Consider the following 27,577-nt stretch of genomic DNA (forward strand, 5'->3'; position numbering starts at 1 on the left):
TATCAGCCGACATTAATAATAGTGAATATCAACGCATTTTAACTCTCTATGAAAATTATCTAAAACATATCATGCCACTGAAATGTTGAAAACTGAAAATCCGCACATTTGAAACTTTGAAATATTTCAATTGAAATATTGAAATGAGAATAAAAATATATTAATTGAAATGAGAATTAAAATATTCCAATTGAAATGAGAATTTAAATATTTCAATTTAAATATTGAAATGAGAATTGAAATATTGAAATAACAATTGAAATGACAATTGAAATATTTCAATTGAAATATTGAAATGACAAAATAAAAATACTATTAAATATTTTTTTAAAATACTATTAAATTAATAAAATTTAAATTTATAAAATTTGTCCCTATGAAAATATGTAAAAAAAACATACTATTATTGAATTTGAATTTTTTGGTTGTGGTTAACCTTTCTGAAGAATTACCCATATATAGGTTCCATTATTCGCAGTTTCCGCAGTAAACTTAAGACAAGAAATTGCACATGGAGGTTATGGAGAAGGTGAAATTGTTTGCTGTCGGCCTGTGTAATTTATATATTGTCTAGCCTCAACATATTTTTGTTGCAATTTAATTGTTTCAATATATGTACGTCCAATGTCGACGATGTTTAAATAACATATAAACAATAATATAAAAATAATGTATTCTTAAAAATATGGGTCGAAAAAATTATTTAATTGAAACAATATCTTTCGATTGATACATGATACAAATTCTATGTTCTTCTTCAAATATATTTTCTATGTTCTGCTTGTGCGGATCATGAATGGACGTGTACAGTGACGATATCACTACACATTAGCAATAAGACCTTCCAGCACATTTTTATACTCTTGCCGAGGGTTTATAATTTTGGGCAAAAGTATGCATCGCAATGAAGGAGAGACATCCCCGACTATGTGAAGTATATATACGATTCATATGGGCAAGGGAAAGACTGACTTATTTGGATATATTTCTCACGTATTGAACGAAGGTCTTTAATTTAAAAAAATTTTTTCTACAATGTTCTATTTCGAAAATGTAACGCCAAATTTGTTGCAAAAAAATTGAAAGAAATTTATGGTTAATCTATTTTGTCAAAAATGATTACAGAATTCTGCTATTTTTGCTAAATAAAGATAATTTTTTACCCATTATAACCAACATTTATCAATTATCTATTAAGAATCAACCAAATTTATTGGATTTGTATAATCCTAAACTATGACTAAATACTAAACTATACTGATACTAAACTATGACGGTTTTGTATATGCTGGCATCAACGGGTTCAACAAGGGGAATAAAGCGTGAGTCTGTGTACTCCGCTGTAACTGTGTACTCCGCTGGTAGTGCAACTATACTCTCCTTGTGAGGGCGACTGGTCACAGATCCCGGTAAGGGTCATCATGTCTCTGCATCATGTCTCTAATTGTAGTCGGGCGGGGAGAAGAATACTCTCATCTTCAAATCACCTCAATCAAAGGTGGAACAGCATATGCCGAGGGATGCATGTCCGGGTCGGTGCACGGCCGTTAATATGCGGACTCTGAGGGACCGGCCGACCCCTCAGTTTCAACTAGGCTTCCCAGTCGGACTTTTCGGCGCAGCGGAATTTTTCAGTCGCATGGCGCTAGAATTTTCAGCACGAAATCAGCACCGAGGAAATTCGTTCCCTTTACAAAGCAAAGCTCTGAAAAAATGGGACTTAGAAAATTTGCCCACTATTTTAGTAATTAGTGGGCATCGAATGTATGTTAAAATAACTTAAGTCGAAACGGTCACATTGGGTTCGTAATAGTGCGTCGTATTCGTTTATTATTGTGAAATGGTAAGTTTTTTGCAGTTTTTATAAAATTATTCATGTTTTAAGTAGTTTATAATGATCAATTAAGTAATTTTTTAATGGAAAATATTTCCAGTTCTGGCAGTAGTAGGATATGGGACGTCTTGAAAGAAGTCAGCAGAATGCGTTTCCCTGTGGCCAGAGAAAGTGGCCAAAATTGATCGAATTTATTGCAGGTTTTGATGAAATTAATTTAGAAATTAATAATTTTTACGTTTTAAAAACCCTGTTGAAATGTAATTTCGATTTTATTCATTAATATTTGTATTTATTTTTATTTCTTATCTTTTCAGTTTTTTTTCTTATCTTTATTTTTTTTAAATTGTATTTTGAAATAAAAAATTTATATGTAATTTTTAGATTGACTAATAAAAAAAAAACAATAGCAAAAGCAAAAAAATTCTTTTCTTTCATAACAATTCCCTGTCGCCTATCGGTCACTTTTTCTGGAGCAACCTAGCTCTATCTTTTTCAGCCGTGAGGCGGTAGCGATTTGATGCACGTGCTGAATTTCCGGCCACGCCAATGTAATTTGGAATGCTACTTTTCCTATGTTGGGAAGCAGCGGCGACCGCTAATTCAGCACGCTTTCGACGGAAACCCGCGCTCTATTTCCGACTGAGTTATCATGATAAGCATGATCATTATAAGTCATGGACAAACCCTTCGCCGCCTACTCGCGGGTCCAAATATGAATTCAAATAAACTACAAAAAAAAAAAAAACAGTGGAGAACGGAACTCCCGGAAATGGGATCATAGATTCGGGATGTGCCGGCGAGAATGCCGCGGGATGTGCCGTTCTTGGGGGGATGCCAAGGCATCGACCTCTAAAACGTGGCTCACTATGGGACCACCGAACGGGGTGGGGTGTAAGATCCCGAGATCGAGCACTTCACAAGCCGGCGGTGTCCCCAAGGAAATCCCAGGTCCAGCTGCAAACCACTCCTTATAGCGGAAGGGCTCCCACAAGGATAGGAGGAGAGCGCCCTCTATTCTGATGAGGGCGGACCCGTCAGCGGAATCCAACCAGGTCGAGATTATCAAATGAGCAAGAGAGATCCTGCCCGATTTTCAACCGGAAAAGGCGGGTATTAGGCTGGATCCCAAGAAGTCGATGGGAGTAAACACCTCTGACAAGAAGATAGCAACGAGTGCGAAAAGGTCGACTGAAGGTTGAGCCACCTAAGAGGGTGGTTCATGAAGGAGATGCTCAAGAGCAGAGGACCTCCACCTGATTGCGAAGACGCAGGGTGAAATTTAGGTATCATCAAGGTGATAGCGTGCCAAGATGCGAGGTCAGTAAGCCTCTACAAGCGCATGATTGCGTCGCTGGGAGAGGTTTACCCAGGTTCCAGATTGAGGGCGGTAGACTGGGAAAACCCACCTTTCCACGGCGGACTGAAAGGTCGCCAAAGGACGGCGGACTGAAGGGTCGGAGAAAGCAGGTTGGCAGGTTGCCTTCACACTCAACGAAGAAACCGCGAGGATCCTTGAAGGTGCCGGCAACCGGATCAAATACAGTTTCGAGCACGTAGCAGTGAGTATCTATATGTCAGATGCGTGGTGTAAATCAGGAGGCATCAACTTGGAGATAGACATCCAAGATTCAGACTTGCAGGAGCCGACTAAAGAGGGGCGCCCTGAAGGAATGTCAGATGTGGAGGAGGACATTCTGAAGGGGTATATCTCGGAGGAAAGCGACATGACAAGGGCACTTGGAGGCGTCGTTATGGAGCAGAACTAGCTGCTGGGCTCCGACACCGAGGCGGAAATTACTGTGGTGGAGAATCTTACGGATTCCCATGACACTCCTCCACATCAATCTCCACCACACTAAGGAGGGATCTACTTCCCTCCTGCTCCACCTCGCTGAGAGTGGAGCTAATGTGGTCCTCATCCAAGAACCCTGAAACCACGGAAACACGATTTTTGGTTTGGGGGCGTCAGAGTTCAGGCTTTTCACAGCCGATGTAACAAGTAAAAAGCGAGCTTGTATTCTCGCAAAAAAAAAACCCTAATATCTTCTTGCTACCAAATTTCAGCAATGAAGACCACGTCGCCGCAGCTCTAGAGGGCCCAGGCGGCCCTCTTAGAATATGATTGGCGTATATGGGCCGCTAGGGGTGAGTCAATCTTCGATCTCATTCTAAGCTCAAAACTCCAAATGGGTAACAGAGGCTCATAGCCCATCTTTATCGTCAAGAATGGGAGAGATGTCCTTGACATAACCCTATACTAGTACTCCTCAACTGACGATGTCACCAGCTGGAGGGTCCTTGATAAGCACTCCTTTTCGGACCATCGCTACCATCGCATCACCAATGCTAACTGGGAGCTGTATAGTAAGATTCTTGATAGATCTCGAGGAACCACCTTCAGGGATTGTCGAGACTTATGAGGGACTTAACGCCATGGTAGAAACACTAAGAGTGGCATGTACCAAGGCGTACCATAAGCCTGTCCCAAAAAGAGAATGGGCAGCAGCAGATCGAAAAAGAAAGGAAAGCTAACTTTGAGCGGAGCCAATGTTGATATACCCTTGCAGTTAAGTAGCAGATTCTATTATTTTTATATATTGGATCGTATATAGTCGTCCGATCCTAATGAGAATTTCCGAATCAATTTTATAATAAAAATGTTGGAAACAACCTTAGCATCTTTAAAAATAGCAAGGTTGTGCATTTCCAATCGTTCAGTTATATGGCAGGTTTATGATACAGTCGACCCATCCCGGCAGTTCCGACTTAGAAACAAAAGAAGGATGTGTGCAAAGTTTCAACTCGATAGCTCCAAAACTGAGAGACTAGTTTGCGTAGCAATTTTTTAGGGTCGGAGATGTCTCCTTCACTCCGTTACACAATCTTGACCTAAATTATAATACCCTCTGCAAGGGTACAAAAAGCCACCTTGGTGGACCTTGGCGCAAGCACCCTTCAAGAAGAATGCACCTTCAACCACGCTTATGGCACCAATTCGGACGAGGCATTTGAGACATATTTTTCTGAACTCAGGCGGTTCAGGCGGATTGGAAGCTCAACACCGTAGATAGGGTAAATAAAGCGGCAATTGCGCGCTTTACCTGCCCCAAAAGGTACAGACTTCTGTATCCCCGTCGATCAACTCACTATAAACTACAAAGTCGCCATCCCCTCTAGGGAGGAGTGGGATACGCAAACCCCGGGACCAGAGGGTTCCCTTTACATCTACACAGATGGATCGAAGCTCAACTGCGGGGTGGGAAGCGGATTCTTTTGTAAACGTCTGTGCCTAAATGAGTCATTCAGACTCCCCAACCACTGCAGTATCTTCCAGGCTGAAGTAATGGCCATTAAAGAATCGCCAAAGTCTCCAGCACTTTTTTTTTTTTGCGCGGTTCCCACTGCATACGTACAGCCCACCTCCCGTCCAACCGACCGAGGGACGCTGCCGCGTAACGTACGGCTCGAATCGTGGGAATAGATCCGTGATAAATAAGCGAAAAGTAGAAGAAAGATATCACGAGGAAGAGTGTTGCATAGATAAGGCGGTTAATATAAGCGATTTAAGATTGTTAGTAGAGCAAGGTGACAATATGTGGTAGAGACCATTGTAGTCCGAACATAATGGCTGAGGAGTAGAGGACGAAAGTTTCTTGTCCTTCTACTAGGAACGTTAAAATTTAAGCGTGTTAGTAAATGCTGGCTGTCTATATTTCCATAAATAAGATTGTATAGAAACATGACACCCAGCATCGTTCTACGGTTTGTTAATGATGGTAAGTTGATTAGTAAAAGTCTACTACGATAAGAGGGGAGGTAAAGATTTGCATCCCAATTAAGTCTCCTAAGCGCAAAAGTAAGGAAGTTTTTTTGTACAGATTCAATGTGATCTTGGTGTACTCCATAATGAGGACTCCAGACACACGATCCATACTCAAGAATCGGACGGACCAGTGATGTATATAACGTTTTAGTTATGTACGGGTCATTAAATTCTTTTGACCATCTTTTAATAAAACCAAGCACACCCATAGCTTTATTAACCATGGTAGATATATGGTCGGTAAATTTAAGTGTCAAATCTAATAGGACACCTATATCGTTAACCTGAGTTAATCGTCCTAAGCTTTAGATTATTTGCTAAACACCAATTTTGAAGTTTATCCAAATCGCATTGAAGTCTGGACTTGGCGCTAGAGAATTTATACTGAAGGCATAGCTTAACGTCATCAGCGTACATAAGTATAAGTGAATTAGTTAGGGCAAGGGGCAAGTCGTTACTAAACAGTGTAAAAAGTAGGTGTCCAAGATGGCTTCCTTGGGGCACCTCAGATGTGGCGCGGGATTAACGTGAGGTATCATCTTTAAAGAAGACACGTTGGGTTCTCCCAGATATGTAGCTCGAAATCCATATAAGAAAATCAGTTTGGAATCCCAAAAGACTGAGTTTACTTATAAGAAGCTAATGGTTAACAGAGTCGAATGCTTTACTGAAGTCAGTGTAAATGGCATCTGTTTTTAAGAGATTCCGGTACCTACGCGTGATAAAAGATGTTAGCTCCAATAAGTTGGTAGTGGTGGAGCGGCGCTTCATGAAGCCATGCTGGCACGGAGTTATTATTGAACTACATAGGTGTTGCAAATGTGGAGTGATAAGTTTTTCAAAAAGCTTTGGAATTGCAGAAAATTTAGAGATGCCTCTATAATTTGCAGCGTCGGATTTTTTCCCTTTTTTATGCAGCGGAATAATGAAAGATTCGTTCCACATAAGGGGAAAGATAGATTAAAGAGTTTAACAAGTGGTTTGCACAGTGCCTCGGCGCAGTTCTTCAGAACACAGCCTGGTACTCCCTCAGGGCCTGGCGAATACACGGGCTTGACCATAAGAAGATTCGATAACACACCACTTTGATCGAAAGATGGGCGAAATATAAGATTGGCTGATTGGATATCATAAGTGTAGGGCTGAGCTGAGCTGCTGCTAGGTGAATACGTAGTTTGAAAAAACCGTGCAAAGAGATCGGCCATTGCCTGATCAGTGTTCGCATAATAAGTTTTCAAACGTAAGCAGTGGGGAAAAGATACATGTTTACGCTTAGTGTTTACAAAACTGCTTCGGATCCTGAGTAAACTGAATCCTGCAGTGGCGAATATAACTCCTATAACATTCTGCGTTATGCACGGTGAAATTGGACCGGGCTACTAAGTATCTAGAAGCCAGTTTATACAAAAGTCTACTCATACTATTCTTTAAGTTGTTAAGATGCCTTGTATACCAAGGCGGATTCGTAGAAGCGGACGGATATTTCCATGGCACACAAACGTCCAAAAATGAGTTTACAGTGAAATAAAATTTTTGTAATGCGATGTTTATAACCTCACATGCCAGTAAATCAGACAAATCAAATTCAGAGATTAGCTTATTTAATTTCATAAAGTCAGCCTTAGGAAAGAATCGAACTTTATGAGATTTAAGTGTAGACTTAAGGTCAAATAAGGAGTTGTTTTCAATTGAAAGCTCAAGAGTGGGATGATATGGATCCTCAGGGTCAGAAAGGGGCAAAGTTCTGGAAAGAGTAATTCCATCCGGATCAGAAACGAAACATAAGTACAACAGCCGACCTAAAGAATTTCTAACGTGGTTAATTTGCCCAAGTGACATGTCAAACATGCCCACAGGGAAGTCGTGGTGGGAGTTAAGCTGTAAAGACGGTGAATTTTCAACATTTGACTGGGATATTAAAATCACCCAGAGCTATCAGCTGGTCACCATCAGACAGACGATCGAAAACCAAACGAATAGCGGACAAATGTTGCCAGTATGTTGGCGGTTCGGACGAAGGTGGTATGTAAGAACGGGTAACATACAAAGATTCATCGGACAAAGTGATTTTGATGCAAAGGAATTCAATGTCACCAAACTCTTGTGATTTTACCTCTTCAGAAGCGAGTTTGGAGTCTACAGAGATTAACACTCCTCCTCCTCTTCGCAGAGTTCTATCACATCTAAAAGTGGTGTACCTACTAGGAAAAACTTCGGAGCTTAAGATCTCCGGCTTTAACCAAGTTTCTGTAAATACAATAATGTGAGATGCAAAGAAAGAAATATCAGAATACAGTTTGGGAAGTTTACTACGTAACCTTCTTGTATTCAGATAGGTAAGTGTTAGTGAAGACATTAGTTTTATGAAACTGAGGAATATGAGGTGGAAGGTTGGGAGTTGTGGGAATGTTGGAGTTTTACACCCCATCCTTTTTTTCACCGTACTTGGCTGATGTTCTTGGACGAAAATATTCTCTGGCCGAAAGCTGGCGGAACAAATCGTCTTGAACATCTGCAAGGGCACACGTATTTTGAAAGATGACGTGTGCCTGGTGTATGAATATTTAAATTTTATAAAGTCCACCACCTTTATGTCGACTTTTGTTTTGGCTTTGATGTAAGCCGAGATATCAATCTCAGAAGTATCAGGGGCAAGCCGGGAAACAAAAATATGTTTCGATGGTGGGATCACCTGCAAGGGTTTTGGTGCCGCCGCAACTAGTACAGCGGCATCAGTACGTACCGGGGGTCCGGACGGTTGATTGCCCTGTTTGGTGACTGTTACAGGGGTTTGAATTATTGGGTCTGGGATCACATGAAGCGATGACACAGAGGACATATCGGACAATTGCTCATTAATCCTGAGATATTCGGAAGCCGAATTTTTCTCAGGTCCGGCACTTGGGGTGGCCAGAGATATAAGCGGCTGCATAGTTGTCGGCTGAGCAGGCTGAAGATTATTCGCCACAAGCACATCACTAAAAGAGGATTTTTTACGCTTTGGAGACTCGTTTAGTAGTTGAAGACTAACTAAACTGTGTATCGAGCGCACAGAGTTGGTCATTGATTTTTCGAAAACCACTAATCAACTCCTTGAATCCGCTTTTAGTCTGCCTCATGAACGATCTCATTTCTTCCTGAACAGCACGACAACCGTCACAGCAAAAGTGGAGACCAGACCTACGTGTGATTGCATCCGAAACTGAGGCCGTGAACCCGACACACTTAGCGTGTAAAACGTTTTCACAGAGCCACCAATGGATGGTAGGCTGGGAAGACGAAATTGTCTTATTACAAGACTTCAATGCACAGACCAATTTAAATTCCATAATTATTAAAAATTTAAATAATTAATTTATTAAAAATTATTAAAATTTCAATATTTAATGTATTAATAATATTGATGAACCTTGTACCACTGTACCAGGGAAACGAAAGGGGGAGATTGAAGAGAGCAGTTAGTGCGAGTTAGTAAAATGCAAAGAATAGAGATAAGAATCTCTATTGAGCGAGAGATAGGAGCAATAGAATAGAAGCAACACTGTAAGAGATGAAGAAGAAGGGCAGGGCTATGTTTGGAAGATAAATTTATAAAATTAATTATTTTACCTCCAAATATATCACTGCACATGCGAAGCGATACGGATCTATAAATTGCAATATTTTATTATTTTTATTTTTTTTTAAGTGAATAGAAATAAACACCGATTTTTTATGCAAATCTAATAAGCAAATTTTATGACAACGCAGTGCGCACAAAAAAAACACGTCCGTCCGCTTTGAGATAAAGAGAAGAAGTGACTTATGGGCAATCAGGACATCGTATGTATCTATTCTGCCAGTCAAGCAGCACTTAAGGCACTTGACGGTTTCTCATTCAATTCTAGGACAGTCGATGATTGTCTCAGATCTCTTAACGAGATGGCGGAGCAGTATGAAATTCACCTCAAATGGTCACCCGGAGATAACGAGGGAAATTGCGCCGCGGATGAAATAGCAAGGGCAGGGAATACAAACCCGCTTCCTCCGGACAAAGAACTAGTAGGCATCCCCTTAGCTACTTGCAGGCTCAAATGTAGGAAGTTTTCAACCTGGGAGCCGTTAGGAAATAAAGGAATCTCCATACCTGGTGGTTCGCGTTTGAGACTTCATCGTCGAGACTTATCGCCCTAAACAGGACAGATTATAGACCTGCGGTAAAGGCAATTACCGGGGACTGGAGTGTGTGTGCCTACACACGCAGCACGTCTGTCAGTACCCCACAACGACCACTGCAGGAGATGCATGGACGAGGAGGAAGAAACAGTTAACCACCTCTTATTTGGATTTGTTTATGCCTTATATTGTAATACCCTTATGGTGCCCCTAAGCTCAATTAATGAAGTCCACCGCTAAGGTTTGTGCACCGCTATGGACTCTGGCATTTTGTGCTTGGTCAGCGGGCTGCCACGGGCATCCCTCCATGCTTCGACTTCCGACATCGCTGTTATCTTTTATTAATTCCTACATATACAAGGTGCTCCAAAGTAAACAGGACTTTTTGAATCTACCGCCCTCTAGTGCCGCCATCTATAAGTGAGGTTATTGCGTTTGAAGTGTCAGTATGTTTTTGTCATCGGCACGGTTGCCATTCCAAAAAAATTTTTTGTACCAAAATTTTGAAAAAATGTACCAATTTGGGCAAAAATGTACCAAAAATTTTTCTCGGTATTTTTTAAAACTAAAATTTCTTAACGTTTTTTTTAAATGATCTTTTATTATTTCACGTACTTATTATTTTATGTATTTCACAATTTATAACTGTTTACGTAGTGATGGACCTTACGTTGGCGCATACATATTTTCTCAATTTCAGACGGAACATCGCAAATCGACTGCATGCGATATTTTTCAGTGTTAGTAATGGTTCCATTTCTAACTGATACAAAATTTGTGCTTGGTGGAACAGAGCCATTTGTTAAAATAATATGTGTGAACATAAAATTTTTTGAAAAAAGACCAGGCATATTGAAAATGTAGCAAAATGAAAAAAAGTGATCCAATGTACCAACGCATAAAAAATGTACCAGTTGTGGTACATTTGTACCAAAAATGGCAACCGTGGTCATCGGTGCGAAAATGAGCTTCAAACAAATTCCATCGAAACTGTGCGTGAATTCATAAAAAATCATCATTGAAATTCGTTGAAATAGAATTGAAAATCTCCAAAACATCGATTTATCGCATTTTGACCGAACATTTGGGCTTACAAAAGGTGTGTGCACGGTTTGTTCCGCACAAATTGACTGACGTCCAAAAATGGCTGAAAATTCAACATTCGAAGGACATCATTAAAGAGGCAAAAAAAAACCCGAACTTCCTTTACAAGATTGTGACTGGTGGCGAAACTTGGTGATTTAATATGATCCCGAAACGAAACGCCAGAGTGGTGAATGGAAGGCGCCGGACGAGCCGAACCCCAAAAAATCGCGCCTGGAGAAGTCAAAAGTGAAGACAATGCTGATTTGTTTTTATGATTCCAAGGGTATTGTCCACAAAGAATTTGTTCCACCCGGCCAAAACGTTAATGCGGTATTCTACCATGAAGTTTTGAAGCGTTCGGTGCGCCGTATTCGACGTGTTCGGCCCGAATATCGCGAAGATGGAAGTTGGCGTTTGTTGCACGATAAAGCGCCGTCTCATCGATCGACGCTTGTGACAACCACCATGTCAACCACTCCCCGTATTCACCTGATATGGAAAAAAATGCATTTGCCGATGAAAGGAAAGCGTTATGCAGACGTAGAGGCCATTCAAAAGGCTTGCACCGGCATACTGGCGGCCATACCGGGCAACGAGCCGAAACACTCGTTCGACATGCTTTTAGACCGTGCAAAAAGTTGTATTAAAGCAGGAGACTATTTTGAGTAAAATAAATTGATTTTACCGAAAAAACAATTTTTTGTTTTTTTTAAGGTCCTTTTACTTGTATTCCTCCTTTTCTGAAGCTAGAAGCTAAGTTACTAACATTTGTTTAGTTCTTTTCTTCTTTCATTTCATTCATTCTTCTTTCATCAAGAGCGAAAGGCGGCGTAATCATCACTTTTCGACGATCACATTGTAAGCTTTCCTTCAAATAGCGAATGTAATTCTTACCAAACACAAATGGAGAATATTTTCAGTGTTTATTATTATGACTAAGTGATTAAATAGTCATATGATCGATAGCGGCGCTTTATGAAACTACGGTGCAATGATTAAGGTACAAAGGTGTGGCAAATGTGGATTGATTAAAGTTTTCAAATAGTTTTGGAATGGCTGGTAGTTTAGAGATGCCTCTATAGTTAGCCGCATTCATTATATTGTTTCGGGGCCTGGATCTTATTTTGTTCACAAAGATCTCCATCGGGGCCTGGCGAATAAACCACTTATCCATCTAAATTTCCGATAACAAAATACTTCGAGAAACGGAAGGACTGAAGGCAAGATTGACTGATTTAAAATTATATGCGTATGGCTAATCAAAATTTAAGGCGGTGAATAAATTGGCTGAAAAAATTTTACGAGTAGCTCGGCAGCGGCCTGATCGGAATTCGTTTAGTGTTTACAAACTTATAAAGATTCTTAAGATCCTGAATAACAGAACAGTCGTGTTTTTAATGGCTTTTTTAATTATTCTCTTTATTATAAAATAGATATACGAAAAGACGCTTATAGGCACTCATAAATAAGATTGCTTAGTTTTATATATAAAATATACAATCAAATACTAAAATTGAACGAAATGTCAACGAAGACGACAATAGCTGGAAATATACAATAAAATTTGGCGCCCGATGTTTTCAACAAAGTGATTGAAAAGTTCAGCAATTTGGATTCCCCGTACCCAAAAGACTCAAAAGACCAAAGTAGGCAGTCAACGAAAAAATTTTTTTTTCTCTTTCTACATTTCAATAGCACAGAAGAGTTCAACAAATCGATCTTCCCTGTGGCGCCCAGCATGCAAAACACCCCCTGGCACTCGCCAATAGCTCTGCAAAAAAATTGCCAAAACAATGCAACTAAGCATAAATACACCCGCTGGGTCATTGTCATTACACCGTTACAACGGTTCCACTTTCACAATAACTTTAACAAAAAGCTCAGCGACCTACACGTCATTCTGCAAATCTAATAAGGATGAAAAGCAGTCAGAAATAGCGGCAATTGCGCAGGTAACCGCACTGGAACTATATAGATACCTAGTATAACAACACCTTAAAAGAACGCCTGATTTCGAAAATTCAAATTAATTCCCCCCTGAACTACAAACTACACCAACTAGCGCACCTGCCGATATCCCCCAGTATCCTTAATTATGGGCCACCAAGACGCAGGATCAAAACCCAGAAGTGTCATTCGCTAACGTTCTTCGGTGGCCAGGGGTACTCCAATTTCAGCAACAGCACTAATCGGTGTATTGCGACACAGCCTCTTGAACTAGTGAGGAACCAAAATCAACTGATACAAATTCTTAAAAACCCGCAAAATAATTGATGTCCGTCCTTAGAATTTTTTTCTGGAATTAAAACTGAATTTCTCAGAACAAGCCAGAGCTGTCGCAGTTTCTACACCAGACGGAAATTGACTTCATGTTGTGCTCAGAATCTTATCTCACAAGCAAAAACAATTTCCACATAAATAACAATGTATCAGGGGCGCACGCAAGGGGGGTTTTGAGGGGTTCGAACCCCCCCCCCCCCCACATGTTGAAAAAATTGCAAAATTAACGGGAAAACAAAAATATAAATTTCATGTTCATTCAAAAATGGCGCCATGCTCATAGTTCTGGCAAATACCACGAGAGCGCCACTTACAAAATGAGTAACTATATTGACATATTGATAACCTATAAAATAATGTGACGTTTATTTACGACCTGCCCAACAAAAATGTCTAATGCAAAGATAACATCATTTTTCAAACCAAAATGCGCCAATTTTGGACCCTAATATTTTAAATACTCCATTTCCCGAACAAGTTCAAAATGAAAATGAAAAGGCCATGAAAAACACTGCGAAAAGACCCAGATTAGAGGATTCAAATTCTTTAGATCCAGCACGTCACGCACAGAGCGATGGAGTAGCAAAAAGAGTGAGAATAAAGCATATTAATAATTTGTACATTCGAAACACCCCAGCGTTAATTATTCACTTTTGAGGGTTGCAGTTAAATGAACGTAATAAATGAAATTGATAAATCTGAAATCAATACCGAATAAAAAAACAACGGGGATAAAAATAAAGAAAAACATTTAAATTGATATTTAACAAAATAAAATGAATATGGAACAAGAAAGGAAAGCTAACTTCGGGCGGAGCCGAAGTTGATATACCCTTGCAGTTCAGTCGCAGTCCGCTAGGTGGCGCCACGCATTTTAAATTATTAGATATATAGGGGATCGTATATAGGCGGCCGATCCTTATGAAATTTGTCATATTGAATTATGTTGCCCAAACAGTAATCTGTACCAAGTCCCAGCTTTCTAACTTAAAAAACACCAAAGTTATGCCAATTCCGATCGTTGTATGACAGCTATAGGATATAGTCAGCCGATCCTTATGAAATTTTGTATACAAGATATTTTGGTCAAATATAACATGTGTGGAAAGTCCCAACCCTCTAACTTAAAAAACACCAAAGTTATGGCATTTCCGATCAATCAGTTATATGGCAGCTATAGGATATAGTCGACCGATCCCGGCCGTTCCGACTTATATACTACCTGCAAAGGAAAGAAGGATGTGTGCAAAGTTTCAACTCGATAGCTTTAAAACTGAGAGACTAGTTTGCGTAGAAACCGACAGACAGACAGACAGACAGACGGACAGACGGACAGACGGACATGCTCATATCAGCTCAGGAGGTGATCCTGATCAAGAATATATATACTTTATAGGGTCGGAGATGTCTCCTTCACTGCGTTGCACACTTTTGACCAAAATTATAATACCCTCTGCAAGGGTATAATGATGTTGTAACAAGTAGAATATGAATAAAAATCATAGAATGTGCAAAAATAATCATCTAAAAGTTCTCCTGCTTCGCAAAAGAACTTTTGGGAGAAATTGCGAAGCAATTTTTCAATTGATTTTTATTATTTGTAGGGTCTACCTAACGACGTTGAAAAGTTTTGTAGAAGACGATAATGACGAGACGATAATTAGATGATAATGAAAAGTACGAGCTCCTCGTGAATGTGTGGACACCAGTTGTTTCTTTCACATTCCCATCATCGGGTAACAGAAATCTTAAGTTTCAACTTTCTTGGCTGCGAGCATTCCCCTGGTTGGCTTATTCAACTGTTGAAGATGGAGCTTATTGTCGACTCTGCTTATTATTTGTGCAAAAAAACATCGGTAAAGGAAACCATGAAAACGTTGAACGCAATTAAATAAAGAACGCAATTGACCTGGGCAAAAAACATGTCCAACAAGAAAACAGACAGAAATTGAAACCCATCATTCGCACCATTTTACACCAATTTTTCTAATTACAGAAAATGTTCAAATCTTTCCAAAGAGAAGCCCATAAAAACATTCATTGAAGCTTTGGACGTTTGCGATGAAACATTCTATCCAACGGTATACCGATTTCTTCAGATCGGTGCAACACTGCCAGTTACAGTGGCTTCGAGCGAACGGTCGTTCTCTACACTATGAAGATTGAAGACATATTTACGCAATAAGACTGGAGAGCAAAGATTGAATGGATTGGCGCTTCTGAACATTCACCAGGATCTGGAAGTAACCTCTGACGCAATATTGAGTATAATGGCCCAAAAACCAAGAAAGATCGATATTACATTGTGAATTATTCATGAATAAATTATAAATATTCACATTCAAACTTAACTTACCTAACCCCCCCCCCCCCCCCCCCCCCCCCCAAACCTATTTCCTGCGTGCGCCCCTGCAATGTATGGTAACAATATCCCTTATGACAAAGTCAATGGTGGTAAAAAAAAAACGTATAAAAGCGTATTAAATAACCTTCCTACAGCCAACAACAAGCATAAACACAAACGGCGGTGACACCTCTATAGCCGCTGTCTATTGCCCAACCAAAGTTTCATTTATATTTGCATAATTATATGAAGTTGCATTAGGATCGGCAGACTATTTTCTTTAGGTGCCATACCGAAATATTCGATCAACTTCAATGATAATATATATCGATAGGTGCCAAACGATGCAATAAATCAAATTTACTAAAGGTTAGGTTATACAAATTGTGATATTCCATAACATAAGAAGTTAGATCCAATAAGTGGATGCGGAGCATGGTGATTGGATCTAATGCGGAGCATGGTGAAATTGTTTAACTACAAAGGCGTTGCAAATGTGAAGTAAAACATTTTTGGAATTGCCTCTATAATTGGCTTCGAAACTTTTTCCTTTTTTTTATGCAGAAGAATAATATAAGATTCGTTCCATAATAGGGAAAAGATAGTAAAGAGTTTGGGGAGAGGCTTATACAGAGCCTCTGCACAGTTCTTTTGAACACAGCTGAGAACTCAATCTGGGCTTGGCGAATTCACGGTTTTTATCCTCAGATCAGAAAACAAAAAGAAAAAAAAAAAACAGATCAAAGCTCGCAGATGAGTTCTCAAACGTAAGCAAAGAAGGAAAAAAAACATGTTTTTTCCTTAACTTTTTTTCAAAACGCTAATGTTTACAAAGTTATAAATCAGCGACAGCGACGAATAGGATTTGTCCTTTAACAGTCCGCGTTATTCACGATGAAGTTAGACCAAACTCATGGGTATCTTAAATTTTACAGTCAGTTTTTTTCGCAAAGTAACTTATTTAGTTTCGCAAACCTCTGCGCAATGAAAGGAAGAAAGTGTGCAAGCTGATACCTTTAAAACTGGGTGTTTGGTTGGCGTAGAAAAAAAAGGACAGACACACTTTGAGAGCTTTGTAGGTGATCCTGGTCAAGAATGTATGGTGGGAGATATGCCTTTTACTGAATTACAAACTTTTGGTTTCTTTAGTCTCGTACAAATTACAAAAAAAAGTTTTTATTTGTTTTTTTTAGTGTTTTTTGGATTGTGTTTCTTGCCAATATTTGAAACTTGATAGCTTTAAACTGAGAGTTTCAACTCGATAGCTTTAAAACTGAGAGACTAATTTGCGTAGAAACGGACAGTTGGACATGCTCATATCGACTCAGGAGGTGATCCTGATCAAGAATATATACTTTATATGGTCGGAGATGTCTCCTTAACTGCGTTGCACACTTTTGACCAAAATTATAATACCCTCTGCAATGGTATAATAAAAATGCTTCTTAAAAGTAATCAATAAAAATAAGTAAAATCATGTTTTTCTCTAAATCCACTTATTTCTGGAAACGACGCAGGCGAATACAATTTTGTGTCAAAATTGTGCAACGCAGTGAAGGAGACAGGGTCTTTGACTTTATAAAGTACATATATTTTGGTCAGGATAATTCCATTTTGGGCAAACTAATCCAATCAGTCAAATTTCTTCGGAAATTTCGTCAAAATGACACAACGTTGGCATTAGATGGTATTAAGGAATGCTTCGGGCTTTTTCCAAAATTTTTATCAAAAAATTGACCTGATCGGGAAGTTTTATTAAGGATCGACCAACTATATGCAATCGGTTATATATCTAATAATATAAGCTCCTACTTATCTGCAAGGGTATTTAATCTTCGGCTCCGCCCGAAGCCAGCCTTCCTTTCTTTTTTTTTTGTTCATCCTGTTATCACCTCACGGAAGCCAAAATTATTAACTCAAAAAAAAAGTAACTGAACACACCTAAATAATGGCACGGCTTTGGTATAAGGGCAGATGGTACAGGAACTGTAATGAAACAAGGACAAACATAATAGGCTTATTTTGAAGCCTCTTAATTTATTAGAGCAAATGAAGGAGAATTCCTGATAGAGAACAAAGTGCAGGTACCAAGGGAACGTTTACCGTAATGAGTAAATCTTTTATTTTATAACAGTAGCATTGAGCAAGCAGGAGATGATATTTATAAATTTTATGAATAGGAGCGGTCTTAAGGAACTATGATAAAAGAGGTAATGAATTTTATAATGTACGGCTCGAATGGCGGTAATATATCTGATTTAGAAATAGATAAAAAGACTATAAAGATAACGAGGAAAATTTCAACCAACTTAGGTTCTATCACCCACAGTTTCCGCGGTACACCTAAGAGAAGAAAATGATCAAATTTTACCATATATTGCATTAGGAAGGCCGTGTTATGATGACCATCATTGTTTCTAGAACATATCATTTTTGAAATGTATGTGTACCGACTAAAATTAGAAAATGGTATCTAGCAGTTACCATATCTTTGGAATACTCATCCAAAGTTGAAATCTCAGATTTTCTACTTTTAATTTTTGGTCTTCTATGATTTTTCCTCAAACATTTTCCCATGGAATATTTTTATTTTCTTATTGAAATCAGTAGATCATACCATGTTTTTATTTTGGATTTAAGGGAAAACTCGAAATAATTTTATTGAATTTATTATAGGAGGTTAAACAACTGGCTGTCTCCATATACCATCTGTTAACCTTTATTAATAATTGAGGAGATATGGTCTCACTAATTTGTATGTTAAAAAACCTTTTTTATTATTATTTTGCAGTTGTCTGCCCAGCTGGCTGTGTCAAAGTGTTTAAGGCATTAGTTTCGGATGCCCTTTCCCATAGAGTTAGCCATAAGTAACACTGTTATCTATAACACTGTATATCTGTTAAGGGGTTAGGTGCGTTTGCGGGGCCAAAAAAAGGGCTATTTTCAAAAAAATTTTTTTTATATAAAGAATGAAATATTTTCTTGGAACTTTTAGGTTTCTTAAATATGCATGTTTAACAAGAATTTAAGAGAATTCAAGAATTTCTGAAAATTTGAGAAAAAAATATTTAACAGTTAGCCATTGGTGAAATTTTTCGAACATTTTTTTTTTTTAAATAGTAATCAACGAAAAATAAAATCCTTCGTTCAAGTTCTATATAATCGTATCTCGAAGGCCTGTGCAAAATTTTATTAAGATCGGTTGAGTAGTTTCCGAGAAATCTTGACAACCGACTTCGAAAACACAGTTTTGAGAAAAACGCGCTTAAAGTTTGCGCTCTGCTTTTACCTGACCTCGAGCGTCCACCTTTTCAGGGCTGTATCTCCGAAAGTTTTATTCAAATAGACTTGATTGAATAATAATTGATTGATTTGGGAGATTATTCTTAAGATTCTGTAAAATTTTATACAAAAAAAAAAAAAAACTATTTTTTTTTTGCCGCCAAACCTACCTAACCCCTTAACACAAGCGCTCTTTGGCAACTCCCTCGCTCTATCTCCTTTACCAGCTCTTGCCTCTAGTTACTTTTTATTAACCATATTGGTACAGTGGTTGAAGGATAATTTGTATTAGAAATTATTTAAAAACAAGAAAGGAAAGCTAACTTCGGGCGGAGCCGAAGTTTATATACCCTTGCAGTTCAGTCGCAGTCTGCTACGTGGCGCCACGCATCTTATATTATTAGATATATAGCGGATCGTATATAGGCGGCCGATCCTTATGAAATTTGGCATATTGAATTATTTTTCCCAAAATAGAATCTGTACCAAATCCCATCTTTCTAACTTAAAAAACACCAAAGTTATGCCAATTTCGATCGTTCTATTACAGCTATAGGATATAGTCGGCCGATCCTTATGAAATTTTGTACACAAGATATTTTGGTCAAATATAACATGTGTGGAAAGTCCCAACCCTCTAACTTAAAAAACACCAAAGTTATGGCATTTCCGATCAATCAGTTATATGGCAGCTATAGGATATAGTCGACCGATCCCGGCCGTTCCGACTTATATACTGCCTGCAAAGGAAAGAAGGGTGTGTGCAAAGTTTCAACTCGATAGCTTTAAAACTGAGAGACTAGTTTGCGTAGAAACGGACAGACGGACAGACGGAGGTGATCCTGATCAAGAATATATATACTTTATAGGGTCGGAGATGTCTCCTTCACTGCGTTGCACACTTTTGACCAAAATTATAATACCAAATACAAAAATATAATAAAATGTTAATGGAATATCATATTGTCTACTCGATAAAATCGCGCAACAAGCCTATTTCATCGCCCCAGGTCAGCATTTATTCTTGAGTGGGTGAAAGTTTCTAACTGTCTCCGATGCTTTTCTTGCCTTGTTAGCACCTTAGAGCCGGATTTATAACGCTTAGGAGACTCATTCAAAAGCTGAAGGCTAAAGAGAATCTGGTGAACCTTGCCGATGGTTGATTTTTCAAAAACTAACTATCAACTTCTTAAACCAATTATTGAAGGCCAACCCGGCAGGAAATATCATACAGTGAGCCCAGCCTATTTGGAATGTTCTCACCCAAATATGGCACTGCACAAACCGTTGCAATAGGGGTATAGGTTTATAATTTATAAAAAAAAAAATGTGTTAAAAACCCGTCTTTGATACAAAAATAAATTATTTCAAATGGAAGCGCACTAAAAACCACCACCGTTACATATAAGAGAATGGATGTAAACTTATAAACAATATTTTTCATCCGGAAATCTGCACTTTTTTTAAATCTAATATTAATTCTTCCAAAAAGGACTCAATTCTGCCTATTTTAAATATATTTTCAATAAATTCTGAGATTAAAAGCAAATTTCACAATATTCCAATATTCACCTAATAAATTGGGAAAATATTGAAAATACTTCCAAATTTTGGTCGGAAGTGAAAAGGTATCGGGATTCTGGTGGAAACAACCCCTATAAGGACGTGGTGAATTTTGCTCTCAGCCTGTTTTCATTGCCATGGCCAAATGCTGAGGTAGAGAGTTTTTAGCCAACTTGGTCAAAACCAAAATAAGGAACCTTTTACAGGTTAAATGACATTTTGGCAATCAGGTCATAATTATAATTTGCCTAAAAAGTATCTCCAATTAATTGGCTCCATGGCTACTTATGAGGACAGAAATAATGACGAAGGAAAAATAATCAAAGATGCCTTTAAACTATTATCTTAATAATAAAAAATAAACAGGTGTTAATCGACGGAATAATGCAAAAGAAACAATATCTGCAAATTTTTCTACTAAAAATGCATTTTTCAGCAAGACAATGACCCAAAGCATACGTCTCTGTTGGTCAAAAACTGGATTTTAAAGCAAAAGTTCCTGTCCACGAAGTGTCCACTCCAATCTCCGCATATGAATCCAATTGAAAATTTGTAGAGCTACTAATTGAAATCGCGGTTGGCGAAATATGCAGTCGAAGTGAAATAATGGAGCTGTGGGAGAAGGCAAATTATTTCAACAGTATGTCAAATCGTATAGAACTAAAAAAGGCGAAAGGGTTGTGGACACATTAGTAAAAAAATATTTATAAAATGTTTTGTTTATAATGTATCTACAGTGCAAAACTGTAACATCTGACTTTCTTTACAGTTTTTTTTTGTTCATTTTTAGTCTTTACATATCAAATTGCACTAAACTTAGAAAAAAACAAGAAAGGAAAGCTAACTTCGGCCGGAGCCGAAGTTGATATATCCTTGCAGTTGAGTCGCAGTCCGCTAGGTGGCGCCACGCATCTTATATTATTAGATATATAGCGGATCGTATATAGTCGGCCGATCCTTATGAAATTTGGCATATCGAATTATTTTGCCAAAAGAGGAATCCATTGAAACTCCCATGCTTCTAACTTGAAAAACAACGAAGTTATAGCATTTCCGATCAATCAGTTATATGACAGCTATAGGATATAGTTGGCCGATCCTTATGAAATTCGACAAATCAGATTGTTTTTCCCAAAATAGAATCTGTACCAAATCCTATCTTTCTAACTTAAAAAACAACAAAGTTATGCCAATTTCGATCGTTCTATTACAGCTATAGGATGTAGTCGGCCGATCCCTTTGAAATTTTGTACACAAGATATTTTGATCAAATGTAACATGTGTGGAAAGTCTCAACCCTCCAACTTAAAAAACACCAAAGTTATGGCATTTCCGATCAATCAGTTATATGGCAGCTATAGGAAATAGTCGACCGATCCCGGCCGTTCCGACTTATATACTGCCTGCAAAGGAAAGAAGGGTGTGTGCAAAGTTTCAACTCGATAGCTTTAAAACTGAGAGACTAGTTTGCGTAGAAACAGACAGACGGACCGACGGACAGACGGACATGCTCATATCGACTCAGGAGGTGATCCTGATCAAGAATATATATACTTTATAGGGTCGGAGATGTCTCCTTCACTGCGTTGCACACTTTTGACCAAAATTATAATACCCTCTGCAAGGGTATAAAAACAACTGATATCATATAAAAAAACCTCTTGACGAGGTAAAGTACCGGTGACGAACCTGCATGCGAAACCCAAAATATCTGATATCAATTTTAGTGACGATAATATGCTATATAGGTGTACAAAATTGCATATAAAAAAAATATTCTTGTTCGGCACGTGCAAGAAAAACAAAAAAAACAAGAAAGGACAGCTAACTTCGGGCGGAGCCGAAGCTTTATACCCTTGCAGTTGAGTCGCAGTCCGCTAGGTGACGCCACGCATCTTATTAAATATATAGCAGATCGTATATAGTCGGCCGATCCTTATGAAATTTGGCAAATCAGATTATTTTGTCCAAAAAAAAACACCAAAGTTATGCCAATTCCGATCGTTCTATGACAGCTATAGGATATAGTCGGCCGATCCTTATGAAATTTTGTACATAAGATATGTTAAGATATGTATATGTCCCAACCCTCTAACTTAAAAAACACCAAAGTTATGGCATTTCCGATCAATCAGTTATATGGCAGCTATAGGATATAGTCGAGTATAGAATATAGTCGGCCGATCCTTATGAATTTTGCACAAAGATGTTTTGACCAAATTTAAAATGTGTGGAAAGTTCAAACCCTCCAAACTTAAAAGTCCAAACTTAAAAAACACCAATATTAGGAATTTCCGATGGATCAGTTATATGGCAGCTATAGGATATAGTCGACCAATCCTTATCAAAATTTGTCAGATCGGATAATTTATCCCAAAGTGGGATCCATAGAAAGTCCCATCCTTCTTACTTAAAAAACAAAAAAAAAACAAAGTTATGGCATATCCGATCAATCATATAATAAACATGTATTACATATAAAATAAATGCGCAAAATTAAAAAAATAAAAACGTTTTTCCAGTTTTTCTAGTTAAACCAATTGTTGAATGTAACACTTTATTATGGGCGTGCGATATAAAATAATTAATATTAGAAAAGTATTGGCGGAATTGGTTCGCCTAGTTTTTTTTTAGCCTTTAATCCATGATTTGGCCCAAAAACGGTGGTGGCTGTAATTTAAGTAAAGCAGTGTTTTATTTATATGCATTATATGTTCAGTGGGGGCATATGCATATAAACCTTTTTACTCGTAAAATTGTGCATTTGTGAGTCTTCTCATTAAGACATGAGACACTGAAACACAAAGCAGAATTACATCAAAATTTTTCACTAAGCGGCAAAGTTCGAGGTTGGCCGAGTGGGGAGCGTCGTGGTTCCTAACACGGAGGGCCTGGGTTCGAGTCCTAATTGAGTCAATGTTTATGTTATACTTCTTAAGTACTTTTTTTTTTTTTATTTTATTTTTAAATAAATAAACTAAAAGCTGAAAAGATAAACTCTATATTTTTTAGGGTATTGACCAAATATATTCAGACTCCAAAAAGCAAAGTTACCAATATACATATGTATAAGTAAATGCAAGCTTCACAGGAGGCTGCACAAAATTGGTAGCTGCACTTACAGTACTATATCTTGAGTTAACGGATTTTGCCAGATATGAGCAATATATCAAAAGTTGCGTCATCTCAAAAGCTATATCCACGTGCAATATAAAAAGGATCAATCGAGCAAATTTTGAAAAATATTTTTTTTTCTTTAAAAAAAAAGTTTATTTGCAGTGTATTTTTTTTTTGTGTACTATATAGACGTTTGGTCCCAAAGAAAGTGAAATAGATATTTAAAAAACCCTTTCAACGGTGTAAATGGTTTTTTTTTCTTTTTAATATCTCTTTTAATTATAAAGTTATGTATTTTTTCATTAACAAAGTTTTTTTAATTTCTTGACGTAAGCTTAAGGTATTTCAAAAAGTTGTAGAACAATAGTTGCTCCTATGATAGTAACAAACATTTTCCAAATTTTTTTCAGGATTTTTAAGAAAAAAATAGTGCAAACAGACAAACCGACAACTGGCTTCATTTTGAAGAAGAAGAAAAAATCGAATTTTTCGAATAACTTCTGAATGAAATGTCGGATCGGGTCGGGTCGAATATATGTATAAAAATATCTGCTCACATCTATCTGCTCACTAAAATGTGTCCCCCAGCCCCACTTTAGTGTTAAAAAATTTTTTTATTTTGACCCTAATTTCTCCCAAATCAAATAACTTTTGGAATTTGTTTCGACAAAAATTATCTAATTGAAACAATACCTTTCGATTGGTATATAATTCATTTAGATCAGTTGCCTACAGAAAATTTTTAATTCTTCGGCTATATATAGAGTTTCCTCGCGCACGCCTAGGCATGCAGGTCGTCACCTCGTGGACTTCCGTCCACAGTGATAAACTGCTACCTAACTGCAAGGGTATCTCCATTTCGGAACTGACCGAAGTTAGCTTTCCTTTCTTGTTTTGTAATAAAATTCCGCCCCGGAAAACACCTAAATTTCTAAGGACCAGACCTAATTATCCATATTTCTATAAGTCCGTGGACTGAAATACATGGTACTTTATTACCATTTTATTCGATGTACATACATACATACATATGTATTTGGTTTAAATATCTTGTTTTACACACATTTTATTGAAATCCATTTAAAAAAATAAATGAAATATACAAAAAATTGATTAGCTGGATAAGTTAAAAATACAAATGAGCAAAAAACTGTTTTTAATGCATACAAAATAAATTAGAACTAAATGAAGGCCGTATAAAATACTCATGGGTTGAATTGGCACGATCTATTTACGTATGTACATACATATATCAACAACAGGGGCAAAAATAATTTAGAAAATAATAAGGATTGATGCAATTAAGCAGTGTCATCATAAACATATCTTTTGCTTTTCATTTTTTTTCTCAAAATACCAACACTAATATTCTCTTAAAATGACAATATGAAAGTAAAAGTCTCCTTTGCAAGGGACATGAAAATTTTATACATAAAATATTTTTTTTTTTATTTTATGTGTATATATTTTTTTTTCATGCATACATACATATATGTACATATGTATGAAAATAAACGCACATATACCACGTAAAATTTTGTAAAAAATAAAATTTGATAAATAGAAAATCACATGATACTCGCGGTTTATTAATATTATACTAATTATAACATTTCTTGGAAGTCACCTCTGCTCATTTTTATGTACATATATGTACATACATTTCCCTTTTCTAATTTTAAAACAATATCACGTTAAAAGGTGACATAATTTTATTACATGGGTCCATATTGCTGAGAATACTCCTTTTATATACATATGTATGTATATCTAAACAATATGAAAGAGGCTGTTTACATTTTTGTTATCATATCAATATCAAAAATAATTTTTTTTTTCATAATTTTAATAGCACCATCCATAACTAATGTAATGATTCAGTAACACATCATAAAAACAATTTAATAACATAACATTAAAAATATCACCTTGTTTTAAAGACATGATACTTTTAACATTATTCGATGATAAAAACATATAGGAGTCACAATTCCCACAATGTTATATCGTTTTTACACTAGACTGTCAAAATGCACATGCTCGTAGACTTTTTTCACTTAAGTAGCGCGACTAACGAATTTAATTTAACTGAATTTTTGAAATATTTTAAGCTAGGTTAGGTTAGATTACAGCTTAACGCCAATGGTCGAAGCGGTATTATTTGATTTGTTTTTGCTTCACGCGGCACAACATTTTTTCGATTAGAAAAAAAAAAGGATAGTATCTAAAATTCCGACGTTTAGTTTATATAGTGTTTACACTAAATACATTGCATTTAAAACAAAAGTTTTTCGGAAAAATCAATTTATTTTATTCAAAATAGTCTCTCTAACGAGTTCGAGTATTCAAAGCATGTCGAACGAGTGTCTTTGCTCGTTGGTCATTATGGCAGCCAGTATGACGGTGCAAACCATTTGAATGGCCTCTACGCCTGCATAACGAAACAGAAGATGCCATACTGCACTTAATGCCATATCACGTGAATTCTTCGAGTGTTTAATGGTTGATGTGAATGTGATTTTTGATATGTGAGTAATAATCGGTCACAATCGTGGAACGATGAGATTAACGTTTTGACCGGATGGAATAAATTCTTTGTGGACAATTCCCTTGGAATAATAAAAAAAAATCAGCATTGACTTCACTTCTGACTTCTCGAAGCGCAAAATTGTAAAGGATATTTTTCTCTTTTTGACCTCTTTAATAATGTCCGGGCCCAAATGCTCGGTCAAAATGCATTAAATCGATTTTTTTAAGATGTTCAATTCTATTTTTATCAATTTCAATGGTGATTTCCGTTAATTTTTTATAAATTTACTCACAGTTTCGATTTAATTTTCGGTGATGACGAATTTCGATTGGGCCAAATATAGATAGTCATTTTTGTCCTCACGACCACTTTGTAAACTTGGAACTACTCGTGAACTCTGTTACGGGATAGGCAATCATCGCCATAAGCGTGTTTCATCAATTAACACATTTTGGTAAACGTTTTACCAATGTTAAAACATAATTTAATGTTGGCTCATCGAAGCTTATTTTTGCACCGATAACACAAACATACTCACCCTTAACTTTACATGCCAATAACTATACTTGAAAACAATGAAATGTCATGAAATTGTCACAGCTGAGAAATTCACCAATAATAGCATAGAATAGCATTTTAACGCACCAGTCGATGGCGCCACCAGGGGGCGCAAAATTTAAAAACTCCAGTTTGTTTTGGAACACATATTGTATCAATGTTAGATCATGCTCGGATGGCGGCACGGATCGTCTTCACTTACAGCTATCGCGAACTCTGGAGGCACGATACTAATATATACTCGTTACAAATGTATGCGCTCAATAAATAAAATACAACCAAGTGAATACTGGAACTCACAAGAAAATCCTGAAAATGGGATCAACGATTACTCAACCTCCACTGCAAACAGAGGAAAAGGGTTTGCTGGGATGGTGATGTTTCTCAAAGAGGGACATCATCCGAAGGGTACCAAGGCATCAACCTCCACAAAGCGCTCCCTAGGGGACCACTGAATGGCGTGTCGAGTAAGTTCTTAGAATACTTCATAAGCCATAAAGCATCGAAACAGTAAAAAAAAATATACCACAAACACATAATAAAAACCACACAAAATTTAACTCACTCAAAAAGTTTTAGTTTTTTTTGCGGAAAATTGCTGAATGAAATTGATTATTATTCACAATCATGTTACTTACCATTGGAATGGCTGTCTTAGACTGTTGATATTTTCTCTCACTTACACGTTGCGTGTGTCGGCAGCGCTGCAGCGGAATTGGTGGTCCTATACTCGAGAGTTATAAAAAATGAGTGTGGTACAGTGTGGTAAGATAGTGGTAATATAGAGGTCGTTAAATTCTTTTGACCATCTTTTAATAAAACCAAGGACACCTTCAGCTTTATTAACCATCGTTATAAGTTGATTCAAGTTGGCTGTGTTCATGGCATTAGTTTCGGATGACCTCTCCCATAGAGTCAGCCTCGATATTATATTTGTTGAAGAAATTAAGAATTCATTTTTTTAGAATAGAATTTAGAATAAGAAATTTAAAATATATTTGT

At 37.3% G+C, this 27,577-nt stretch overlaps 1 protein-coding gene and 1 long non-coding RNA gene across 10 annotated transcripts in view; one reads left to right on the forward strand and one right to left on the reverse strand.

Annotated features, from left to right (window-relative positions):
• Window positions 1-25,716, reverse strand: part of LOC6501801 (polyamine-transporting ATPase 13A3) — an 85,931-nt gene extending 60,215 nt beyond the window's left edge. For 2 of the 9 annotated variants that reach the window (XR_004310239.2, XR_004310240.2), the window contains exon 1: window positions 25,416-25,703. Coding sequence is in view for 1 of the 9 variants with exons in the window: in XM_032452155.2 (XP_032308046.1) it covers window positions 25,416-25,464 (49 nt within the window). In the remaining 8 variants the exon portion in view is untranslated. Of the gene's footprint in view, window positions 1-25,114 lie in introns of all 9 variants that reach the window. The other 7 variants (XM_032452155.2, XM_032452153.2, XM_044717664.1 and 4 more) reach the window with 6 other exon arrangements.
• On the forward strand, window positions 14,898-15,550 carry LOC123257736. The gene is made up of 2 exons (XR_006507839.1): window positions 14,898-15,037; window positions 15,178-15,550. It is a non-coding gene; the product is annotated as an uncharacterized LOC123257736 (long non-coding RNA).
• Window positions 25,717-27,577: the final 1,861 nt, after the last annotated feature.

Source organism: Drosophila ananassae, assembly GCF_017639315.1.
Source record: "Drosophila ananassae strain 14024-0371.13 chromosome 4 unlocalized genomic scaffold, ASM1763931v2 tig00000054, whole genome shotgun sequence".
Lineage (NCBI taxonomy): Eukaryota > Metazoa > Arthropoda > Insecta > Diptera > Drosophilidae > Drosophila > Drosophila ananassae.